This window comes from Anser anser (assembly GCF_964211835.1).
Source record: "Anser anser genome assembly, chromosome: 1".
Lineage (NCBI taxonomy): Eukaryota > Metazoa > Chordata > Aves > Anseriformes > Anatidae > Anser > Anser anser.
In genome coordinates this window covers 54,882,388-54,903,576 of record NC_139720.1, presented here as the reverse complement: position 1 = coordinate 54,903,576, position 21,189 = coordinate 54,882,388, and the positions used below count along the sequence as shown (strand labels likewise).

Genomic DNA, 21,189 nt, shown 5'->3' with positions numbered 1-21,189 from the left:
GTGAATTTGGGAGATGCTTGGTCAGCCTTGTGTGCGTGGATGTCTTTGGAGCTCCCTGCCATACAAGATTTTGTTAGAGATGTAATCTGTGATGAAGGTAGTAAATGTGGAAAGGAATTGGAGTGCAAAGGTGGCTGTATCCTGTCCCATTCAAATCTCACCCATGGTCCTTCACAGTTCCCTACAGAGCCTGTCCCCTGGGAATGGTGGCACTTTACTTCTGTTCTGTTCTTTCAGTTCTGACTCTGAATTTGCCTTCTCTCCAGCCAGAGGAACTGACCAACATCTTGGAGATAAGCAACGTTGTCTTTACAAGCATGTTTGCCCTAGAGATGATCCTGAAACTCGCTGCTTTTGGTCTCTTTGATTACCTCCGCAACCCCTACAACATCTTTGACAGCATCATCGTCATCATCAGGTGACAAGGGCCTTGGGGATCAACTGAAATATACATAGTAAAAAGCACCATAAAGCTTGCATGTTTTCATATGCCTTTTTCAAAAGGATTTAGCAGCTTTAACAAAAATAAAAAAATAAAAAAAAAAAAGGAGTTGAGCTGATGCACAAGGCAAAGGATTGAGAAACTGAGATGTAATTTCTCAGCATTTTTGGTAACCCCTGGCAAACCACATAGCATTTCTGCCCCTCTCTTCTCTCCTCTGTAGAACAGAGGCCATCACAATTGTCTTGCAAGTCCACAACAAAGATTAGCTGTGAAATATTTTTTGAAATGCACAGATGAAGGATGCTGCAGAGGTTTAATGTGTGCTAGAAGAACTTGAATTGCTAGGGCTTAATGCTGCAATCCTTTCCTCATTCCTGCAACATGCAGTGCCATGTTCATGAAGGGAGAAATGCAGCTTTCTACGCATAAGTATACACCTGTAGCATATACCTCTAATTACATATTGTTCAAGAAGATTTTCTCTCTGACCCCTCTGTACATGCTGCCCATGCGGAGGTGATAACTTGGATTAGCATAGTTATTCTGTCTCTGCTCGTTCACCTCTCTTTTTATATTGTCCCTTGCGCTCCCTGTGCCTCTCTGGGCCGTAGCATCTGGGAAATCATCGGCCAGTCGGACGGGGGCCTCTCTGTGCTGAGGACTTTCCGTCTCCTGCGGGTGCTGAAGCTGGTGCGTTTCATGCCCGCACTGCGCCGCCAGCTCGTGGTGCTGATGAAGACTATGGACAATGTGGCCACCTTCTGCATGCTCCTTATGCTCTTCATCTTCATCTTCAGGTGAGGAGTCAGTTGCCTCACAGAGTTCTGGATTCGTATTGACAGCAACTTCAGTGCACAAGCACATGGCTCATCTTGTCTGTTGCTCTAGGCTTAGGCAGCACTGACAGACATTTATTCACCCAAAGGGGCTGAGGATCCTGCTGCCCTAAATCTGGTTCAGTAGCTGAAGATTTTTCCTGGATGGGGTGGAGAAATGCTGCCACCAAATGCATGCACTGAGCATAATGCCCCATTGCAAGACAGGTGGCATCGCTTGGCAATCAGCAGTGGCTGCAGGAAGAGGTCAGCCTAGGAGCTGACTGACAGAAGGGTAGCAGGAAGCACCCAAGAAAATTTGTCAGTGTACTTTGTGGATGCACTGGTCGGACAGGCTGGAGGCAATATGTGATGGGAAATGAGGTTTTGTGGTGAGCTATTGGTTTGTTACACATAAATCCTTCATGGATAGGTCCCAGTGGCCTGGCTGCGTTGTCCTCTAGCACCTGCGTGCTACGTTGGATTGCTGGGGGGAATCACTCTGAGAAGCTCACAGTAATGGCAGAGAGATTTAAATGTAGCACTAATTCCTCTTCCTGTTCCAATAGCATCCTGGGAATGCACATCTTTGGTTGCAAGTTCAGCCTCAGGACGGACACAGGAGATACAGTTCCTGACCGGAAGAATTTCGACTCCCTGCTGTGGGCCATCGTCACCGTCTTCCAGGTGAGCCAGCTTTGCTCTCCATGGCTGGGGCTGTAATCTGTAAGTTCGTGCCCTGTGCTCCCCACCAATACAGGACAAGGTAAAGTGAGGATCAGGAGGTGTTTTTTTCTTCTTGTGGAGATTTGCACTCTCTTCTGATGGCATAAAAGGCTCCAGCATTTGATGTCAAAGGAGGAAGACTGATTGTGCATTGTACTGTGGTGACTGGTATTTCTCAGACAGAGGGACTCCTTCCTTCCTAGGAGACAGTTTGCAAAGGTCACTTCTGTTGTGGCAATGTCTGTGTTTAACACTGTCACCCGAGCACATGGCTGCCCTCATGTTTGTTTCTTCTCGCTCAGCTAGCATTACTGGGGCAGTACCACAGCTGGACAGTAACAATGGCCAGTAGGTGTGTGGTTATGGAGAAATAAAGAGGCTTGGTGTGTCCCAAAGTGTACCCTTTCACTGTCCTTTTGTGGGAATCCCTTCCACGTTCTTCGTTCATGTTTATATCACTTCTTCTACTGGTTGCAGATCCTAACCCAAGAGGACTGGAATGTTGTGCTCTATAATGGCATGGCCTCCACCTCACCATGGGCATCACTTTACTTTGTGGCTCTCATGACATTTGGCAATTATGTGCTCTTCAATCTGCTGGTGGCCATCCTTGTGGAGGGATTCCAGGCTGAGGTAAGTTGTCACCAAAGCTTCTTCCATGGAGAAGAGGAAGAGGTGCTAAAAATGGTTTGAAACATTTGGAGGGTACTGGGGTGGAGGATTCCCAAAGTATCACACTTTTGTCATTTCCCCTCTTAAGTTCAGGGTGGGTATCCCTGAAAAACAGATGACAGTGTTGATCTTTGCAATGAAAGAGACAAGCCCTCTAGAAGGGAATTCATAATTTCCATCCTATGCAACACCTGGTAAGGTGAGTCCTTTCCACCTCCTAAAACAAGAACACAGTATTTCAGCCATCCCAGGTCACATTGGACTCCCCAGTGCTCATGCTAATGCATGGCTGCCAAGGAGGATTTTACAGTTGTTCCAACAATGAAATACAAGAAAAAATGGTCTTTTCTGTTTATGAGTTCCCAGCTTCTTAATTTGTATGTTCCAGGGTGATGCTAACCGGTCATACTCGGAGGAAGATCAGAGTTCATCAAACATAGAGGAGTTAGATCAGTTCCAAGAGGTCCAGGAAGGCTCAGGTACGATAGCTCAAACTGCCTCATTTGCTTGCATCCTATTGCTGTTTAGTGAGAACTTCGAAAGCAGATTCAGCAGAAACTTCACTCCCATCTCCAAGGCAGAATTTACTGGGTTTAATTTTGAAATTTATGCTACTTTGTGGTGTTATTGGTGGAAACCTGGCGCTATTGGAATGTGATAGCTAAGGAGAGCAGTTCCCGAATGACCTGAAAAACAGCAAATAGTAGTGAGAAGATGACACCGTCTCTGCTCAGCTTCAGGGGCACCATTTCAAGGAACACTGTTCAAATCTGGGAGCCACATTTGGAGAGGGGATACCAACACATTAAAAAGGACTCAGACAAATCTGGAAGCCCTGCCTCATGGTGAGAAGCTAATGAAGCTTAGAGAAGCTGGAGAAGTAACTTGATCATACACTCTGTAAGTGCCGACCATAAGGATAGATTTCTGATGGTAGATGGCTCTTTAATTGAGCAGAAAAAAGCATAATGAGATTGTAAAGGTTGGAAGCTGAAGCTAGACAAACTCAGACTGAAAAAAGCCACATATTTTTAAGGAAGGATAATTAACTGTTGGAACAGTCTGCCTACAAACTGCCGGTTAAGGTCTCCACCCCTTGAAGTCTTTCCTTGAAGACTGCAAGTCTTTCTACAAAAGGTGTTATACCTCAGACAGGACTTGGTAGCAGGGAGAAGCAAGAGGATCCTGCTCTGCAAAGGATGGTGAGCTGGGAGCTGAGAAGGGCATTCAGGGAGGCAGGGCAGGGACTGCACCAACAAAGGTACAGTACTTGCACGAGGTGAGCAGGGCAAGTCTGCTGATGGTAGCCAGGGACTAACAGTGGTTCAGTGACTGCCAGGCAAGTCCGCAGTGATGAGGCAGGTCCAAGGGCAAGCCAAGAAGTTCATTCAGCAAGACAAGGTCAGGATACACAATGTGCAAGGACAGGCACAAGCATACTCACAGCATAACCCAGGCAAGGACTACAGATGTGGGGCTGAGCTTAAATGCAGCTCCCGTGACAAGAAGTAGTCTCCAGACCTGGCTTGTCACAGCCCTTTCTCACAACTTAGCTGTTTTCACAGCAGTCTGATCCTGGGTTACAATGCTGTACTACATCAGAGCTCACTTTGAATGTAGGCAGCCAAAGCACCAGGAGGACAGGTGGGGAAAAGGTTGCAGAGCTGTGATACTGAGTGCAGGCAAGGATATATGACCTTCATTATTCAGTAGGTCAAATAGAAATGTTTATTCCAGTCCTTTCAGGTGTTAAAGGCCAGTACCCCATCCTTTCTATCCATCTTGACAAATGTCAATGGTTTTTCACAGAAGCTAACACAGCCCTCAAAGGTGCCCTGGATCTTCAAGGTCAGCGATCAGTCATTTGAAGAGGCCCAGTGTAGGACAGACTGGGATGAAGAGTTTGATCACAGGAATTTAAAGCAGAACCTAAAGCACGGATGGCTGTGGGTCTCCCCACATCTTACTCTCTTGCTCAGTGTCTCAGCCTAACAGCTTTAAATAGCCAGTGTCTGCCTGTCTGACAGTTGGCGGTATCTGTTCAGACCTGGAGATGCAGGTGTCTGCTCTTGGCATACAGAAGCACACTCTCCTCCCCTTGCTGATGGGGTTCAGCCTCTTGCTTTGCCTGTCTGCCTGACCAGCACTCTGCTCATCCTTCTGGCCTCAAGGAGAGCTGCTGTCATTTTGGGGGATCGAGGAGAACAAAGTCTTTCTAGCTTGCATCACTTTTGCTAGAGCACCCTAAAAGAGTAGTAATCAATGCTGACCACAGAGCTAACACACTGCTAGCTGCTGCTAATATGCTAAGCAGCTTAGACATTGAAACAGTCACTGGATGGGGAGGAACCAACCTTATTTGTTTCTCTTTTTTCCCCCTTTTTTTTTTCTTTCTTTTTTTTTTTTCCCAGATCCCAAGCTGTGTGCAATTCCTGTGACACCAAATGGACACTTGGACCCGTCCTTGCCCTCCTCCAACCCACCAGTGGCTGCTGGGGGGGTCACCAACTCCTCACGCAACTCCCTGCAGCCTGACCAGATCCGTGTTGCTGTTGGCTCCCGGAAGAGCAGCGTGATGTCCCTGGGGAGAATGACCTATGACCAGCGGTCCTTGGTGAGTGAGCGAGCAGAAACGTGTGATACCCTTCTTTTGAAACCCAAGGACTCCGTTGCCTTTCTGTCATCAGCAGGGAGATTGCTATGGAGGATTGCATTGCTGCTGTAGACTTCTGGCACAAACACATTGTCTGACCTTAGAAAGCCAGGACAGTTCACATTATTTACCTATATTTCCAGGTTATTTACCTATATTTCAAAGTTATTGATCAATATTCCATTAAGTGTAGGATTCAGCTCTTATATTCTGCTGGTAGGAGAGGGGGAACACCAAGAGGACAGGGTCTTCCTCTTAAAGTGAAGCATGTTTTGTCCTCTTGCCCTTCCCTGTTTTCCAAGAGCACCATGTACAAAAACGATGCCCCGAGTGAGTTGAGAGCATAGGAAAGTCTGGGTGCTGTCAGAACTGCCAAGTCCTATAACAGATGGCTTTTCTGTGAGCTTTTTTTTACAATGAGGAGAGAAATCTTGACTTGGAGCTCCTCGCAGAAGATCCTGCTGCCCCTTAGCGCTGTGCAGCCAACATATCTCAGACCTGTCCACCTTGTAACACCAGTCTCTGGGCTGTCTGCACACTGACACACACAGGTTTTGAGGGGGATGCATCGATGCTAGAAGTATTCATGCCCCTGTTATTTTTAAACAGGGAGAGCTGGCAGCCATGTGCTACGTGATAAGTTGCTGATGCATTTGGACTAGACCGTAACCAACAAGCCTGTTTGTCTCATTTCTTCCTTTTATGAAGACTGTATTTAAAGATGGTGCGTCAGATTATCCATCTCCCTGTACCTTGTATTATCTTTTACCCCAGGGCAGTGTAAAATGCTGCCAATCAGATTTTTGGAAAGCTTTATTCTTGCTCTGTGCTGGTGTAAGTAACAACATCAGGCACCTGGCCTTTGGCTTTATTGTTTACCTTCCCTGTAAGTACCTTGCACACAGATGGTGCTATAAAGCAATCTCAGCCAACACCATCACTAGCTCATTATCAATTTGTTGTTAGATTTACAGCAATTACCGCTACCTTCCCAACACGCACCTTCCTCGAGGGTTAAAAAAAAGTCCACCTGGGGAAGTCTGCAGCCTGAAACAGGGCAGCATGCTCCCTCCCTGTGCCCTCAGCGGCTGAGTCCCTGTCCTGCTCTCTTACAGTCCAGCTCTCGCAGTTCCCACTACGGGGCCTGGGGCCGCAGCGGGGCCTGGGGGAGCCGTCGCTCCAGCTGGAACAGCCTGGCCCGAGGACACAGCCTGAAGCACAAACCTCCCTCTGCCGAGCACGAGTCCCTCCTGTCTGGGGAGAGGCACAGGGCAGGAGATGGGGAGCCAGATGGGGCAGGGAGGGCGTTTCATCACCGCCGGACGCTCTCCCTGGACAACAAAGGCTCCTGTGACCTGCTGGAGTTGGCCTCTGTCCCATCCAGCCACAGAGGGACCCGAAAGCTCGGGACAACATCAGGGGCCAGCGAGCATCAGGACTGCAATGGCAAAATGCCCAGTATTGCCAAGGAGATCTTCCCAAAGATGAACAACCGCAAGGAGCGGGGGGAGGATGATGAAGAGATCGATTATGTGAGTACTTGGTGCAAGGAACCTGGGGTTTTACTACGGTGCTGTGGGAAACCCCAGCTCCATCCTCAAGTGCTTTAAGTACAAGCTGGAGGGCATCACTGAATGTAGGCGGGATCTTCTGTGCACAGATAAGCCCACACCATATCATCAGGCTGCCCATAAGGTAGTTGTGCAGGTGGGTGGTGGGAGGAAGGCAGAGGTGATGGACATGCATGGCCATTTGGAGGCTGTTACTTCAGATCAGTGCAGCCAGTGATCTCTACAGGTTAGGATAGGTGGGTCTTTGTGAGAAGCAAGAGCTTTGCCTTAGGAACCTTAGGAACGTCAGCAGACCAGAGCAGGAAGCAGAGGAACAAGAGAGAAGGCAAGTGGATTTTGCTGTGCCAAACTTGGAGACTGCAATGCCCAGTTTGTGAGCAGATCAAAGGGTGGAAAAAGTGGAGGGAGGGTCAACAGAAATTTTAGCAGACCTACATGCTGTATGAAAATGAATCACCTCTTATCCCGAGTGCCACCAGAAGGCCATCTTGTCCTGGTTTCTCATTCAGCTGAAATAACAAGGGAACACTACCCAAGTAACAGAGCCATTCCAACAGCTCTGAGAAGACATCGTGAACATCCTTCTCTAGATAGGATACTAGCAGTATTATTTCTAACAATGTGAAAAGAAAGAAATTAGAAGCTGAGAGGTAAACAGGCCATGGCAAAATATTGCCTACCTCCTCTTCTGTGTTCTTTGGGTCCATCTCCTCATTCAGGTGGTTAAGAAAGGCAGGTAGTGCACCTGGGAAAGAACAGTGGTGTTTTGGGATCATATGAAAAAGGAAAAGTACCTTTGTCAGGCAAATGGGAAGTTAACCAGTGACACTCACTTCTGCTGCATCTCTCCAGAGCCTGTGCTTTCGCATCCGGAAGATGATGGAAGTCTATAAGCCAGACTGGTGTGAGCTCCGGGAAGACTGGTCCATTTATCTCTTTTCTCCTCAAAACAGGTTTGTGCAGTTTTTGCCATGAGAGGGTTGAGGAGGGGGGACAGATTCTGTTGCCATGCCAGCAGCTTTCCCTGAGCTGGATGCTAGGTTGCAACTTTAAACTTACCAGTTGGGAATGTGTTTTGTCTCCTCCATCTCTCCTTCTACAGTCAAACAATGTTTCTCTTCCTTGATTCTGGAGACGAAAAGGAGGATGTGAATCCTAAATGGCCATTGTGATTTCTCCTCCCTTTGGAGCATTCCATTTTTCTTCTGTGTAATCATAAATATTTATAGCCAAGTGAGGTAGGGAATACTGACATTAACTCAAAAAGGAGAAGGAATGTATTATTAATGACTCCATAACAATGGTATTTCCTCCCCTGGTACCAGAACAGCCTCTCCATTCCATTTTCAGTCCCAGTGCCAACTTATCAGCAGTCATATCACACCTTTTAGGGCAAAGTTAGAATTCTCCATGCCTGAAAAACAAAACAACAACATGCAAACATTTTGAGATATATTCTTCCTGCTAAATGGCTCTTCCCACCGGGCCAAAATGCTCGTGTAACCCAGACAGCAGTATTCTCACCAGTGGGTTGCCCCTTGAAGTGAAAGGCCTTTTGTCACAGCCCGTGGAGGAGAGCTCTTTGCTTTGTGTGACACCTGTGCTATTGGGCAGTGTCCTTCAGAGCAGGCAGAGGTGTGTTCCCCATGACAGCCAACCTACCTGCCTGTCCTCAGCTTTCAGCATGTGGCCTCTTTGCCCTGGTGTGAGTTTGGGAGGGAAACTGAAACGCAACCTTTCCTGTACAGGGCAAGAGAGGAGCACAGAGTTGTAGTGGTTAGGAGACCGCTCTGGCACTGGGGCGATGGATTAAAGTTCAGTTCCTTGCTCTGCCCCAGGCTCCCAGTGTGGGCTATGCCAAAATACTGCCATGGCAAGAGACATCAGTATTAGCAATAGGAAAGTAGCCACATCAGAGCTCAGTTTTGGCCAGATCACTCAGTTTTCTGTGCTCCTAGCTCCTAAACTCTCTCTGCCCAAGACACAGATGCCTACTGGAACTTTCTTGCAGGTTTCGTCTACTCTGCCAAACCATCATTGCTCACAAGCTCTTCGACTATGTTGTGCTGGCCTTCATCTTCCTGAACTGCATCACCATTGCCCTGGAGAGACCGCAGATTGAACACAGAAGCACGGTGAGCACCATTCCCTCCCACCTACTTTTTAACACAACATTTGACAGAGGTGCACAAGTCTTCCTGGCACCAAAATGGCTTCTGGACAAAACCTACCATCAAACACTAACTCCCGTTCATCTACTCAAATGTCCATGTATTAGCAATTCACATCATACATGCTTCTCCTGTGGGGTCTTGCAATGCAGCAATCCTCTTTGTAATAGGCTCATCCTAGTTCCCTCCCTAACCATGGTAAGAGCCCCCATGGTTAAGAGATTGTTTGGCAGAAGGGTGGGGACTCGGAAATAAAAAACAGAAGTGACTTACATGTGCAGCAAAGCCTCTGTAGGAATGGTATGATATCATTCATGTACACTGCTTTTGAGCAATATAGGAGGTGGCTCAGACTGGTGTGTCAAAGGGAAGAGAGACTGCGCTGGCAAGTGAATTTTTATTTTTTTTTTCTGTATCTCTGCCTTAACTGACCCCCAGCTCTACTGCACTTAAACACGATTCCAGGTCAGTGCTCAGAAACCTTTTGGGAAGGAGTCCCAGGGTAGTGCAATAGATCAGGAGACTGAGCAGCACTGGCAGACTGGGGCAGTGAGCACCTTGAAACCAGATTCATAGGATGCATTGCAAATCCCACCCACTGTGCTTTTGGAGAGCTTTGTGGGATCTATCCTGGCTGTGGCACAGGGCAGAGCTACGGTGTGCAAGCTAAAAGCTGTCTGGCACCAACCTCTGCCAGGGGCACCTCTCATTCCTCCCACCTTCAGACCCCTTGCAGGAAAGTAAAAGATATCGAGGTCATCAGAGAGGCCTCACAGAGTAACAAGAAAAAGTCAAGATGCATTTAAGGCCTTTCTCTGTTTTGCTGTTGTTGTTGTTTTATGCTTGTTTGTTTTCTTTTATTTTGTTGGTTTTATTTTGTTTGTTTTCTAGGAGAGAATCTTTCTTACTGTGTCCAACTACATTTTCACAGCAATTTTTGTAGCTGAGATGACGCTGAAGGTAAGTTAATGGAGCTGAACAGCTCAGAGTCTTTTCCCAGTGTCGGGAATAACATGGTTCATGTTTGCTCAGCACCCTTCTAAAATCTCTGCATCTTTTCGGTGTGCCAGTCCTTCCCCCTACCTTGATAAAAGCACATACTGCCTGGGGTGTTTCCCTTCTGAACATGCATGGAGGGGATGCTTATCCTGGGTTTTAAAACCAAAGGGATCTTGATGTCTGGGAGGAATAGCTGGCCTCCAGGTATGCATTTTGTAATAATGTCAAATGTCCATTCCCTTCCTCCTGGAGCAAGAGTGGGGAAAATTACAGTGATGTTAACGAATTGTTCTTAGCCGAGATAATTATTCAATAGGTGTCTCTGCAACAATAGGGAAATCTTGTTAATCCTCTCGTGTTGAGGAAAGAGTCTCAAAGCTGTGTAAAGAGAGTCTCAAAACTGGATGCCTGAAGCTAAACCTCCTAAAATTTGTTTCTAAATTACTGCCATGATTTTTAGAGTGTTCAGTTCTCCCTCAGGGCCAGTGATGTCTGTAGCACATGCTGGTGTTGAGAACTGCTGTGAATCAAACCACTCCCTTAGGAGCCAGAGTATGGGTTTTGGTGCCCCGTTTTATCTGCTAAAACCAAGGTGATGTCTGGACTGGGACCCTTGCCCCAGATCTGTGGTATGGTAGGGAAAAGTTTTCTAAACGTTCCCATGTCCTGTTGCTCAGGGAGGCAGAGGAGAGTTGAGAAGGCAAACGTGGTGAAATGCTACTCCAGAGCACGGTTGTTGTTTCTAGAGTTATGTGCCACCACTTTCGCCAAGGACATTTTCCTTTGTAGCCTTCCAGCCAAAAGAAAAAGGTGATGAGATTGATTGTGGGGTGCAAAATGGGTCCTCGCTGCTTCCTTAGGAAGGGTCATATGGAGTTCATGGAGTTGATAGCCGTTCTCCATCCTTCCTCTCTCTCTGTGGCTGCCCTCTATCAAGCAACACGGAGGAGCCATTTACCCGTCTCCCCTCTCTTGCAGGTGGTTTCTCTAGGCCTGTATTTTGGCGATCAGGCTTATCTCCGCAGCAGCTGGAACATCCTGGATGGCTTCTTGGTCTTTGTGTCTCTCATCGACATTGTGGTCTCGGTGGCTTCTGCTGGTGGTGCCAAAATCCTGGGGGTGCTGCGGGTCCTCCGGCTGCTGCGCACCTTACGGCCCCTCCGGTCAGAGCCCAACCGCGTCCTACTCTGCCTCCCCTTCCCACTGGACCCCCAGGAAGGGTCTCAGAGTCAGACCCCACTGTTACTGGTCAAAGTGTCATCTTTGACAAGCCACTAAACAGAGGGAGGTTCCCCTTAGCCGTATGGCTCTGGCCCTGGAGATACCTCATCAGACAACCAATCCATGGGACAAAAGAAGCTTTTTAGCCCTGATAGGAGTGTTCCCCAATGAAAAGTCACTGCACAGGGAGAGCAGGGGCCCGCTTCTGCTGAAAATACTTAGCTGGGGTTGAACATCCCTGCTCTGTTCTTCTGTCACCCCTCCCTTTTCTTCCTTTCCAGAGTCATCAGCCGAGCCCCTGGCCTGAAGCTGGTGGTGGAGACACTCATTTCTTCCCTCAAGCCCATAGGAAACATTGTCCTCATCTGCTGTGCTTTCTTCATCATCTTCGGGATCCTGGGTGTGCAGGTAGGGTTGGTATTACCCTCAAACAGCCCCTGTGACCCCAACAGAGCAGGAGGGGCAGGCAAGCCGGGAAACCTTCTGTAGCTTCCCACCTCCATTAGCTGTCTCCCACCGAAATGTCCCCGTGGCCTTTGGCAAGGGCGGCCAGCTGCTCAGCAAGTGCAAGTGTTGCTGGATGTGTGAGACAGGAGTTAATGCTCGTGCATGCATGGCAGGAGTAGGATCAGGGTTTGGGTCAGTGTTACAGAGAGAGCCCAGGGCTGGCTCACTGGGCACATCCGTGCCACACAGCAAGGGCAAGCAGCTCCATGCCTGCTTGCACAAACCCTGCCTTCAGTCAGCTCTGTTCCTCCCCCTCACTCCCAGCCTGAAGTCCACCCACAACCTCCTTTTATTTTTTTATTTAATCCTCTTTATTTTCGGCTGTTGCGGTGCAGAGGAGCAAGGGCGTGGGCGTTACTTCCATCTCAGGGAATGCGCTATACTTAGTCTGCTCTGATGCATCTGTAAAAATGCACAATCCAGTACCTTCCATATGGGGAAAGGAGCCCTGGGCAGAAGAGATACAGCAGTGCAGATTTGCAGGGAAAAAAAAAAAGTATCTAAGAAGAAGGGGATGTTTTTTCTGGTTCTTTACCCTCAGATGATATCTTTTTTTCCCATCAGCTAACTGGGAGGCAGGGAGGGGAGATTGGTCTCAGTGGCTGAAAGTATTTTTTTTTTCCTTTTGGGCCAGTGGTTCTAACTGGGCCCCAAAAACTGCCCCAACATCTATCAGATGGTGAGGGACGTACAGTCACTGCTGGCCTGGGGCAATACAGGAGGCTGAAAAGCCAGATCTGAGTTTACAAGTGTGGCCCTGGTTCCTTACCAGTACATCATCCAGGGCTGTACAATGTGCTGGTCTTCCTCCATGCTTGTCCTGCACTACTCACCTGGCTTATAGCCAGAGGGAGCCCTGCAGCCCCCCTGCCATCTCAGGAGCTTCTGTACATCCCACGGAGCATGAGGGGGACCCTGGTACAAAAGGGGCTGATGGTGTTGCTCCTCTCTTGCAGCTCTTCAAAGGCAAGTTCTACCACTGCCTGGGGGTCGACATCAGGAACATCACCAACCGATCCGACTGCGTGGCTGCCAACTACAAGTGGGTGCACCACAAGTACAACTTTGATAACCTGGGACAGGTGAGTGTGCCTGCGGCCCAGCTCTGATGGGAACTCAGCTCAGGGTTTGTCTCCTCCTATATGTACCACTCCCTGGAGCACAGATGCCTTGTGCCTGAAAAGCCTTATCCCAGGGCCAGGAAGAGCAGTTATTTGGAATGGGTATCCATGCAGAGACTCCGTCACTCATATTTTGGTATCACAATGATGCTTACAGGTTGTGGGGGAAAGAAAAGGGTGGCAGCAGCGGGCTTGATTTTCTTTTTTCCTCCTGCTGTGAAACAGATGTTCTTCATGACCTCTCTCCTCTGGTGGGTCTGACTTCCTGTCCCCCCTGCCCCCTTCTCGACAGAGAAAGGAGCAAGTTTTGATGTGTGCAGAGACACAGGCAGGAAGAGTATTTCAACACTGTGTGTGTTAGAGCATAAACCACACTTTTTTTTTTCTGTTTTTCCCAGCCTGCCAGATGCACCTGCTCCACATCTGTTTTGCTTTTTCTGTTACAGGCCCTGATGTCTCTCTTTGTTCTGGCTTCCAAGGATGGATGGGTCAATATTATGTATAATGGACTAGATGCTGTGGCTGTAGACCAGCAGGTATAAAGAATTTGCAAAAGGACCTTTCTGACTTTCCTTGGGCCGGAAAGGTGGGAGCATGCTCTAACATCCTTTGAACAACCTCCCTCAAACCAGGAGTCCCTTTTGAATCCTTTGGGTCAAGGCTTTGCCAAGTAGAGGTGGGGAAGCGCAGCTGTGGCTGGGCAGTGGGTGTCTGTAGTAATTCTCACCCTCTAACCAGTTCGGATCATACAGCAGGTCTTTATTTGTAACAACGGAGCAACAAAGCCACGTGCATTTCTGGGCATGCTGGCTCCCTCCTAGCCCACAGATGGTTGTTTTAATACCCCATAAGCAGGGGCTGTTGGGCTACTGCCCACTGCAGTGCTATTCCTCCACTGCCAAAGCAATGACCTTGATAGTGCTAGTGTAGGCACCTGCCATAGGTTGCACAGCCACAGGCCTGAACCTTGGGGATGATGCTCCATTTACCTCTGAAACTCTACACAAGATGCACCACTATTGGCTTCATGTGTGCTTTGTCAGTAGATCCAGTCAAAGGCAGGGCCCCCTTTCTTCTCTGAGCCTGAATGGCATTTCTGTCTGGGTCTGGCAGCTGTCCTGGTGGTGTGTGGATGTGCCCTCTACTGGCCATTGAGCCAAAGGTGTTTCCAGTGCCTGGACTGTCTATTTTACCACGTATTGGGGTTGTACGTGATCTGTGGATGTGGTTGTGTCTGAACTGTGGGTGACTCTGTACAGGTGGGCCTTTGCCCTTCACTGTCACCCACTCCATCAATGCAAGCTGTATTTTCACCAACTGATGCCAAAATCCAGTCAGCCAATCACAAGTTGCCCTGCATAAAGCTCCAGCTCTTCCCAGCTCATTCCCCTCATTTTCATAATCATGCCCCCCTCCCCAACATCTAATCACTGCAGTGGCTCCCACCCCCATCATTTCTATACCACCGCCCATCTGACCACTGCCTCTCTGTTCTCCTCCCTCCTCCAGCCGGTCACCAACAACAACCCGTGGATGCTCCTCTACTTCATCTCCTTCCTCCTCATCGTCAGCTTCTTTGTGCTCAACATGTTTGTGGGGGTGGTGGTGGAGAACTTCCACAAGTGCCGGCAGCACCAGGAGGCTGAGGAGGCACGCCGGCGGGAAGAGAAGCGCCTGCGGCGCCTGGAGAAGAAAAGAAGGAGTAAGGCACAGCCTAAGTGTTTGGTCGGTTCGTAGGCCAAGGTTTTCTGACAAAAACCTTCTCCTCTTCTTTTTCTTTCTTGACGGGCCGGTCTCTGAAATGCATTGCTTGTGGCCGCGCTCTGAGCCTTCCTCCCCGTGCCATTGCCACGTCGCTACACACCACACCGGGGCGGTCTGGGGGAGAGGGGGTGGTTTACAAGGTCTGTAGGGAAGCTGGGGTGTCAGGGAAGCCATGGGGGTTTAGCACCCAGCCCATGGGGAAATACCATGTACCAAAATATACCTGTGCACATGCTGGCACACACTGTCAACGCAGGACATGCACACATCGGTAGACCTCCTGGGCTTCCTGCAGCCCCAGCTGGTGTTAGGGGGAAGACCTGGACAAGCTATTGTGTAACCCAAAATTTAAAAAAAGGGAGAGGGAAAAAAAAGAGGAAGACTTGTGTTTTGTTCTTGGCTGTTTCCATCAGTGTTGCAGTGTCACTCCTTGGGGTCCCAGACCCTTCAGGGTGAAGCAACCCCTCATCCTGGTGTTCCTGTCCTCTTCTGTATTACTTTTAAGCAAAAATTGCAAAAGCATACTTGCCCCTGGATATCTTCCCTACTACCCCAGACTGATGGTTTTCTTCCATTCACAGCCCATGGGCGTGCTTTCCCTTCCCATGCTCCAGTTTTTTCCTCTCTCCTGTGACACCCTGGGGCCTCTCCTGGAACCATCTGCTCCCTTTTATCATCTGTGATCTTAATTTGTCGAGGCATGAAATGCTGATTTAGCACCATTCCCACAAACATGGACTGACAGATTTTCGTTTAAGCATTCCTTTCCTTTTCTTTATTCTGTTTATTTTTCACCCCACTTCTACTTTCCTCTTCTTTGCATTTCATTTTTCTCCTTCCTATGGCCCCTATCTTTTATCTATCCTTTGCTGTTCTTTTTCTCTTCTGCCTTCATCTCCTTATATTTCAACCCATCACCACGTTTATACCTGCTCACTCCTCAATGTTTCTTACCCATCTCTTCCTTTCTTCCAATTTCCTTCTAACTCTCCCCATCTCCCTCTTTCCACTGAAGAAGCGCAGCGTTTGCCGTACTATGCTACCTACTGCCCCATACGCCTCCTTATCCATTCGGTCTGCACCAGCCACTATCTGGACATCTTCATCACTTTCATCATCTGCCTCAACGTGGTCACCATGTCCTTGGAGCACTACAACCAACCTGTGGTGAGTGAGATCATGCAGATATGCCCTGTCTCTAGTAATTATGCTATTTTGCTATGGCTCTCTGTCTACCAGAAGAGGTAGGACACTTGTGTGTCTCTAAAAATACTGTTAAAGTGTGGCAAGAGTTAATGTACTAAGCAGAGATACGTGAGGAGTTTGGTATGTACCCAGAAAGGCAGCCCCTGCACAGACATATGTTATTGCCTGAACTCAATAGAGATAATGCATATAAGCAAGAGTTGGTCCACTAAAATGCTTTGTGCAATTAGGTCTCTGTGCTTTTTATTATTAAGGGTTTATATGGGTCACCCAAATTTAGCTGCCTAGCCTGCTTTGTGTCTTCCCCTGGATCCTAACAAGAAGAATGGTGGAAGCTGCAGTGTCCAGGGAGCTTCAGGCTTTGCATCATGTTTCCAAATGTCAGACCAATTCTCCTGTCATATGGCCTGCCTGAGCTGTGGGGACTGGATTGTCTGGTTGTTTGTCACAGGAGATGATCTCTTCACTCAGCCACCTGTTTTCTGTAAGAGAAACTGAAGGGGCAAAGCACTGAGCAGGGCCTCTCTCAGCTGCAGGGAGTGATTCCCAGCAAAGGGCTCTGAAGGCCAAAAAAGTTTTATACTTAGGCTGTAGAAGACCAGGTACCTCACTCAGTTCCTAGCAAAGCTCTAGATGTCTCTGATACGAAAAAAATATATATGCTGCATATATCAAAGGAACTTTCTGCCTCTATATGCAGACAAAGCATTCATTATGATATCTGCCCAGTGGCATTTCAGTTTATTTTTGAGGAGATTGTTGGTTTAGATAACAGTTGTGGTGCCTGAGCACATGCTGTTCAAGGTATCTCAGGCTTTGATCAGGAGCTGAATCTGTCTCTTATAATTCAAATCTGCTGCCACGTTCCTCTGTTTCTCGCCCATCTTGCCCAGCCGCCCACCTTTTATCTTGCCCCTGGTGGTACCCAGTTTTACTCTGCAGGAACTCTGTCCTTACTTGTTGTCACCCTTGTGTTAGGCCTTTGCTCATATCAGAACAAGTCACTCTTCTTACTTCTCAGCTCCTTCCCCTGTAACACTCTGGTACAGCCATGCTGTCAGGCTCTGATCATAAATCCTGCCAAAGCGCTTTGAACACTCCCAGTATGAGGTGCCACCAAATGCTGCCCACTGATCCCATTGATCCTTGGTGGTGGCGAAGGGGCAGCACAATGACCAGCCAGAAATCCACAGCTGAGAGGTGACACATGCCTGTCCTAGAGGCCAAGGCATGGAGGGATTTCCTCCCATCAGAGATGGCTTTTATCCACAACTGAAGTAAACTTCTTGCCTCACTCTTGGTCCATAGCTATGCCAGTGTCATTAACATGGTGGCATGGGCTATTGGCAGAGGAGGAAGCTGACAGTACTTAGTGGATTCTCCTTGCAGTAGCCTTCTCCTCCCTCTTGTACAGAGAAGTACAAGAGAAAGGAGCAATAACTGATCCCCAGAACAACATGGGGCAGAGGGGCCAGCTGATGGTTGCTCTTAGAAGGTGGCCTCTATGTTCAAGATGGTAGGAGGCATGGGGCAGCTTCCCCATCTACTCTCAAATTCCTGGTGCTCAGGAGAGTCTCCCACAGGTTACGTACTTGATACTGCTCTTGCCTCAATTATTTCACCCTTTCTTTCTGCTGGCAGTCCCTGGAGACAGCTCTTAAGTACTGCAACTACCTGTTCACTACTGTCTTTGTGTTGGAGGCAGTTCTCAAGCTGGTGGCATTCGGTCTGCGGCGATTCTTCAAAGACAGGTGAGCAGAGGGTTCTGTCAAAGGTGGCTGTGGGACAGTTGGGCTTTGGGTGGAGGTTTTGAGGATGGATCCCTATCTGGAGTGTGAGGCAGGAGCAGAATGTCCCGACTGTCTTTCGGTTCTGCACAGCAGAGCCGCAATGCCTAGGCAATAATAAGAATTGTCCAAGAACTGCTTCTTGGCTGGCATCTACTACTTAGGCTAGAAAGTAAAGGAGGTGGGCTCAGAAACAGCCATTTTTTTTTCCTGCCCTCAAGGCAAACTGGAAGCATGCTGAAGCAGAACGTATATAATGAAGCTGATTCGAGGTAGTAAGGCCATAAAAAGCTGAGCCCATTAGTCAAAGCATAGCACCATAGTAACACAGCTCCATGCTTTCAGATCAGGCTGGCTTGCCTCTGGCTGCTCGGGGTGTGTGCAAAGTGAATCTCTGTTTGTCTGCAAAAGCCCATATAGGCTGACTCAGAGTGGGGCCTTGGATTCATACGTAAAGGAGTGTTTAGGTTAAAGTGAAAACAATTCACTTTCTTTTTTGGGGAAGTGGAAAAATTCTGTCTTCCCTAACTCTCTTCATTTTTTCTTCTTAAGGTGGAACCAGCTAGATCTAGCCATTGTGTTGCTGTCTGTCATGGGCATCACACTGGAAGAGATTGAAATCAATGCTGCTCTCCCAATTAACCCCACTATCATCCGGATCATGAGGGTGCTGCGCATTGCCCGGGGTGAGAAGGACACTGGCTGGAGGCAGGGGTGTAGGTGGTCACGGGGTGGGACCAGTACAAGCAGAGGCTGTAGAGGCTGAAGGGAGGCAGAGAACGGAAAGGATAGCCTAGAGGCTAAGATTTTCCGGTTTATTTAAGCCAGGCATTTAGATGCAGTGGCTTTAACAGGAGGTGAAGGACCAAGAAGGTGAGGAGATCATGCAAGAGCTGAATTTTTCCTGTTATTCTTCTATGGCTTGAGTATGGCAGCAGCATTTGGAGAGGGGATCACCAAGCAGGTTAAAGTTTGCACAGAAAGAGGATTGAATCCTCCTGGTTGCCACCAAGATGTGCTAAGCTGCCTTAACAGATAGTGGCTGGAGAAAGGGAAAGTGGTGGAAAGCATGAAAATTTGGAGCAGAGTGAGAATTGTGATACAGATTGCTGGGAGAAAGAGGGTTCTTTGACAGACCATGTCTGGGTGAAGCAGAAGAAGCATGGGTGGCCTATGGGAAAAAGGAAAATGGGGACACGAGGGACAATCCAGTTTTTCTAGGGCAAGGGGAAATCAGCATCTGTCTTGTGCTACTGACGTTAGTAAGTTACATAAAAGGATGGACCTTCTGAGTGTCTGAGTGACACTTTTATGTTTGTTGTGGCAGTCCTGAAGCTACTGAAGATGGCCACAGGAATGCGAGCACTCCTGGATACAGTTGTTCAAGCCCTGCCACAGGTAAAACACACAAGCTTCCCCCAAGACTCTCCTTTTCTGCACCTTTTTTCCAAAGGGTCACTTCTCTGCGTGTCTCAAAGGTGGTATTGACTGTGTTGTGCAGGCAACTGCCTGAAAGCAGTGCCCAAGTTTTCATGTCATGGGGATACAGCTCACCTCGCATCTCTGTTCTCCAGCGGGTGAATGAAATAAGGCTTGACTTTTGGGTAAGGGCAGGTTTCTTCACATCATGTCTAGCTAGCGTCTTCCACTTGTGGCTAGTCCCCAGCTCCTCTCTCCCCTCTCTGTAAGAAGGGGACAGTGACTGGCAGCCATTTCGGGGGGAAAGCAGGTCTTTGTTTCTCCATCCTTCTCACCCTTCCCTGCATATTCCCCCTCTCTCACTCACATTCCTGTCACTCCTTTGCTTATCCAGTGCCTCCCCCTTCCTACTTTCATTTCTTCCTTTTTCCTCCTGGATCCCTTCACGTTTCCGAGCCTCTCATGTATGAGAAGCAGTGACGCGCTCTGTTGTGGCTCACGCAGCCGGCAGTTAAGTGTCTACCACAAGACAGCTAGACAGAAGGATTTCATGAGCTGTGAGCGGCAGCTGTTCCCGAATGAGATGCTGACATGGTGCTTTACACAGGCACCGAGCCTACTGAGAGGATCCTCCGTGATGGATGAGCAGCCTGGGAGACTGGTCCCTTTCCTTTTGGATCCTCAAGAGAGAATTGTTAAGCAAGGAGTAATGGCACCAAGTTGCTCTACTGATCATACATCAGTCGTTCCCCTGGCAGGCCCCGAGCAGGCAGCTATCTTGGATGATATCAAAATGCATGGGCATTTGTCAGTTGATTTATCAGCTAATGTGCCAGTCTTGCTGAGTGATGCAGAGCTGAGAATCAATCTGAAAACAGCATGAGTAGTTACACAAGGAATTCACTTCCAATGTTAGTGACAATAAATGATGTCAATCTGAATTAGGGGAATCTCATGGCACAAAAGCCAGGGGGAAACGCTGTGATCTTTCCTGGATCCTGAGCTCTGACTGATCTCCCATTTTTTTTATTAAGCAGTAATAATTTATATTTTTATATAATAATAATGATATAACTCATATGTAGGATATATAATAACATCCTTAGTCATCGAAGATACTTCGGGGCTGAGGTACATTAAACAATGTGAAGAATGGGAGATTAAGGGTGTTCTGGTAGCAGGCAGCTTTGGGCCACTGAAGGGTATTAGTTCTGTCTCTGCTGCCCCAGGCTGGCTCAGTGCAGCCCCTCTGCACCTTGTTCTTTTCTGTTCTAGCAGCCACAAGTGATTCACTCAGGCAAGGATCTGAAATGGAGCAGGCCTCCAGATCCAACATCTGCATGTCTGTGACATGTTTATTCTGCAGCCCAGATAAATGCACACTGATATGATGAGCTTGCTGAAGTAGTGTCTAGAAGCCCTTGGTAAGAGGACTCTGCAGTATATTTGCACTTAAATGGTGAGACTGGACTTCTACCCCCAAAATATTGTGAATAAATAGGAGAAGGGGAAATGTTCATCTCTCTGCTATGCAGATGGAGAAACTGAGTCATTGGGCAGAGAAGTGTTTTGCTCAGGATGGCAAAGAACACAGCTGGGACCTCAATTCAAGCCCAGCTCTCTGGTCTTAGCCACAAACCACAAGCATATTCTTCCATTCTTTACAAATTCTTTCTTTTCTCTCTCACACTCACCCACAGACCCTTTGCTAACTGAGATGATCTGTCGTTTGGAGGTCATTAATATCTGCCACAATACCTTCACAAGCAGATGTCTAAAGGTCTGGCTTCTAGGTATTCCCTAGAAGGTAATAACAAGCAGTGCTTAATCCTTCCAGCATCAAAGTCTATGATCAATCCACTTGCTATTGACTGGCTGTTGCTTCCCTCTGTAATGGGTTGGCTTCACTTAATAAAGTTATATAACAGAGGGATCAAAAATCACTCCATAGTTAAAGTTGTGTCAAAATCTGCTCTCAAAGCGGGGCTAAAATCCCCCGGTTTCACTGTTAAAAATTGAATTTAGTCTCCATATTTTACACACTGAGTCTTCAGGGGACAATTGAATTATCTGTAATATTATTCTCCAAGATTTATTGGCTTTGCCAAAAGA

The 21,189-nt window shown here is 47.9% G+C and overlaps 1 protein-coding gene across 16 annotated transcripts in view; it reads left to right on the top strand.

Moving 5' to 3' along the window:
• The window catches only part of CACNA1I (calcium voltage-gated channel subunit alpha1 I), a 164,354-nt gene that overhangs the window by 125,829 nt on the left and 17,336 nt on the right, over positions 1-21,189 (top strand). For 15 of the 16 annotated variants that reach the window (XM_083821573.1, XM_083821572.1, XM_083821569.1 and 12 more), the window contains 19 exons: positions 267-418; positions 1,057-1,242; positions 1,830-1,947; positions 2,464-2,619; positions 3,047-3,137; positions 5,070-5,272; positions 6,427-6,843; positions 7,735-7,835; positions 8,894-9,017; positions 9,945-10,013; positions 11,031-11,215; positions 11,555-11,681; positions 12,737-12,862; positions 13,348-13,437; positions 14,411-14,630; positions 15,681-15,832; positions 17,513-17,622; positions 18,211-18,344; positions 18,986-19,056. In XM_083821573.1, coding sequence (XP_083677699.1) covers positions 267-418; positions 1,057-1,242; positions 1,830-1,947; positions 2,464-2,619; positions 3,047-3,137; positions 5,070-5,272; positions 6,427-6,843; positions 7,735-7,835; positions 8,894-9,017; positions 9,945-10,013; positions 11,031-11,215; positions 11,555-11,681; positions 12,737-12,862; positions 13,348-13,437; positions 14,411-14,630; positions 15,681-15,832; positions 17,513-17,622; positions 18,211-18,344; positions 18,986-19,056 — 2,832 coding nt within the window. The remainder of the gene's footprint in view (positions 1-266; positions 419-1,056; positions 1,243-1,829; positions 1,948-2,463; positions 2,620-3,046; positions 3,138-5,069; positions 5,273-6,426; positions 6,844-7,734; positions 7,836-8,893; positions 9,018-9,944; positions 10,014-11,030; positions 11,216-11,554; positions 11,682-12,736; positions 12,863-13,347; positions 13,438-14,410; positions 14,631-15,680; positions 15,833-17,512; positions 17,623-18,210; positions 18,345-18,985; positions 19,057-21,189) is intronic. The other variant, XM_083821564.1, reaches the window with a different exon arrangement.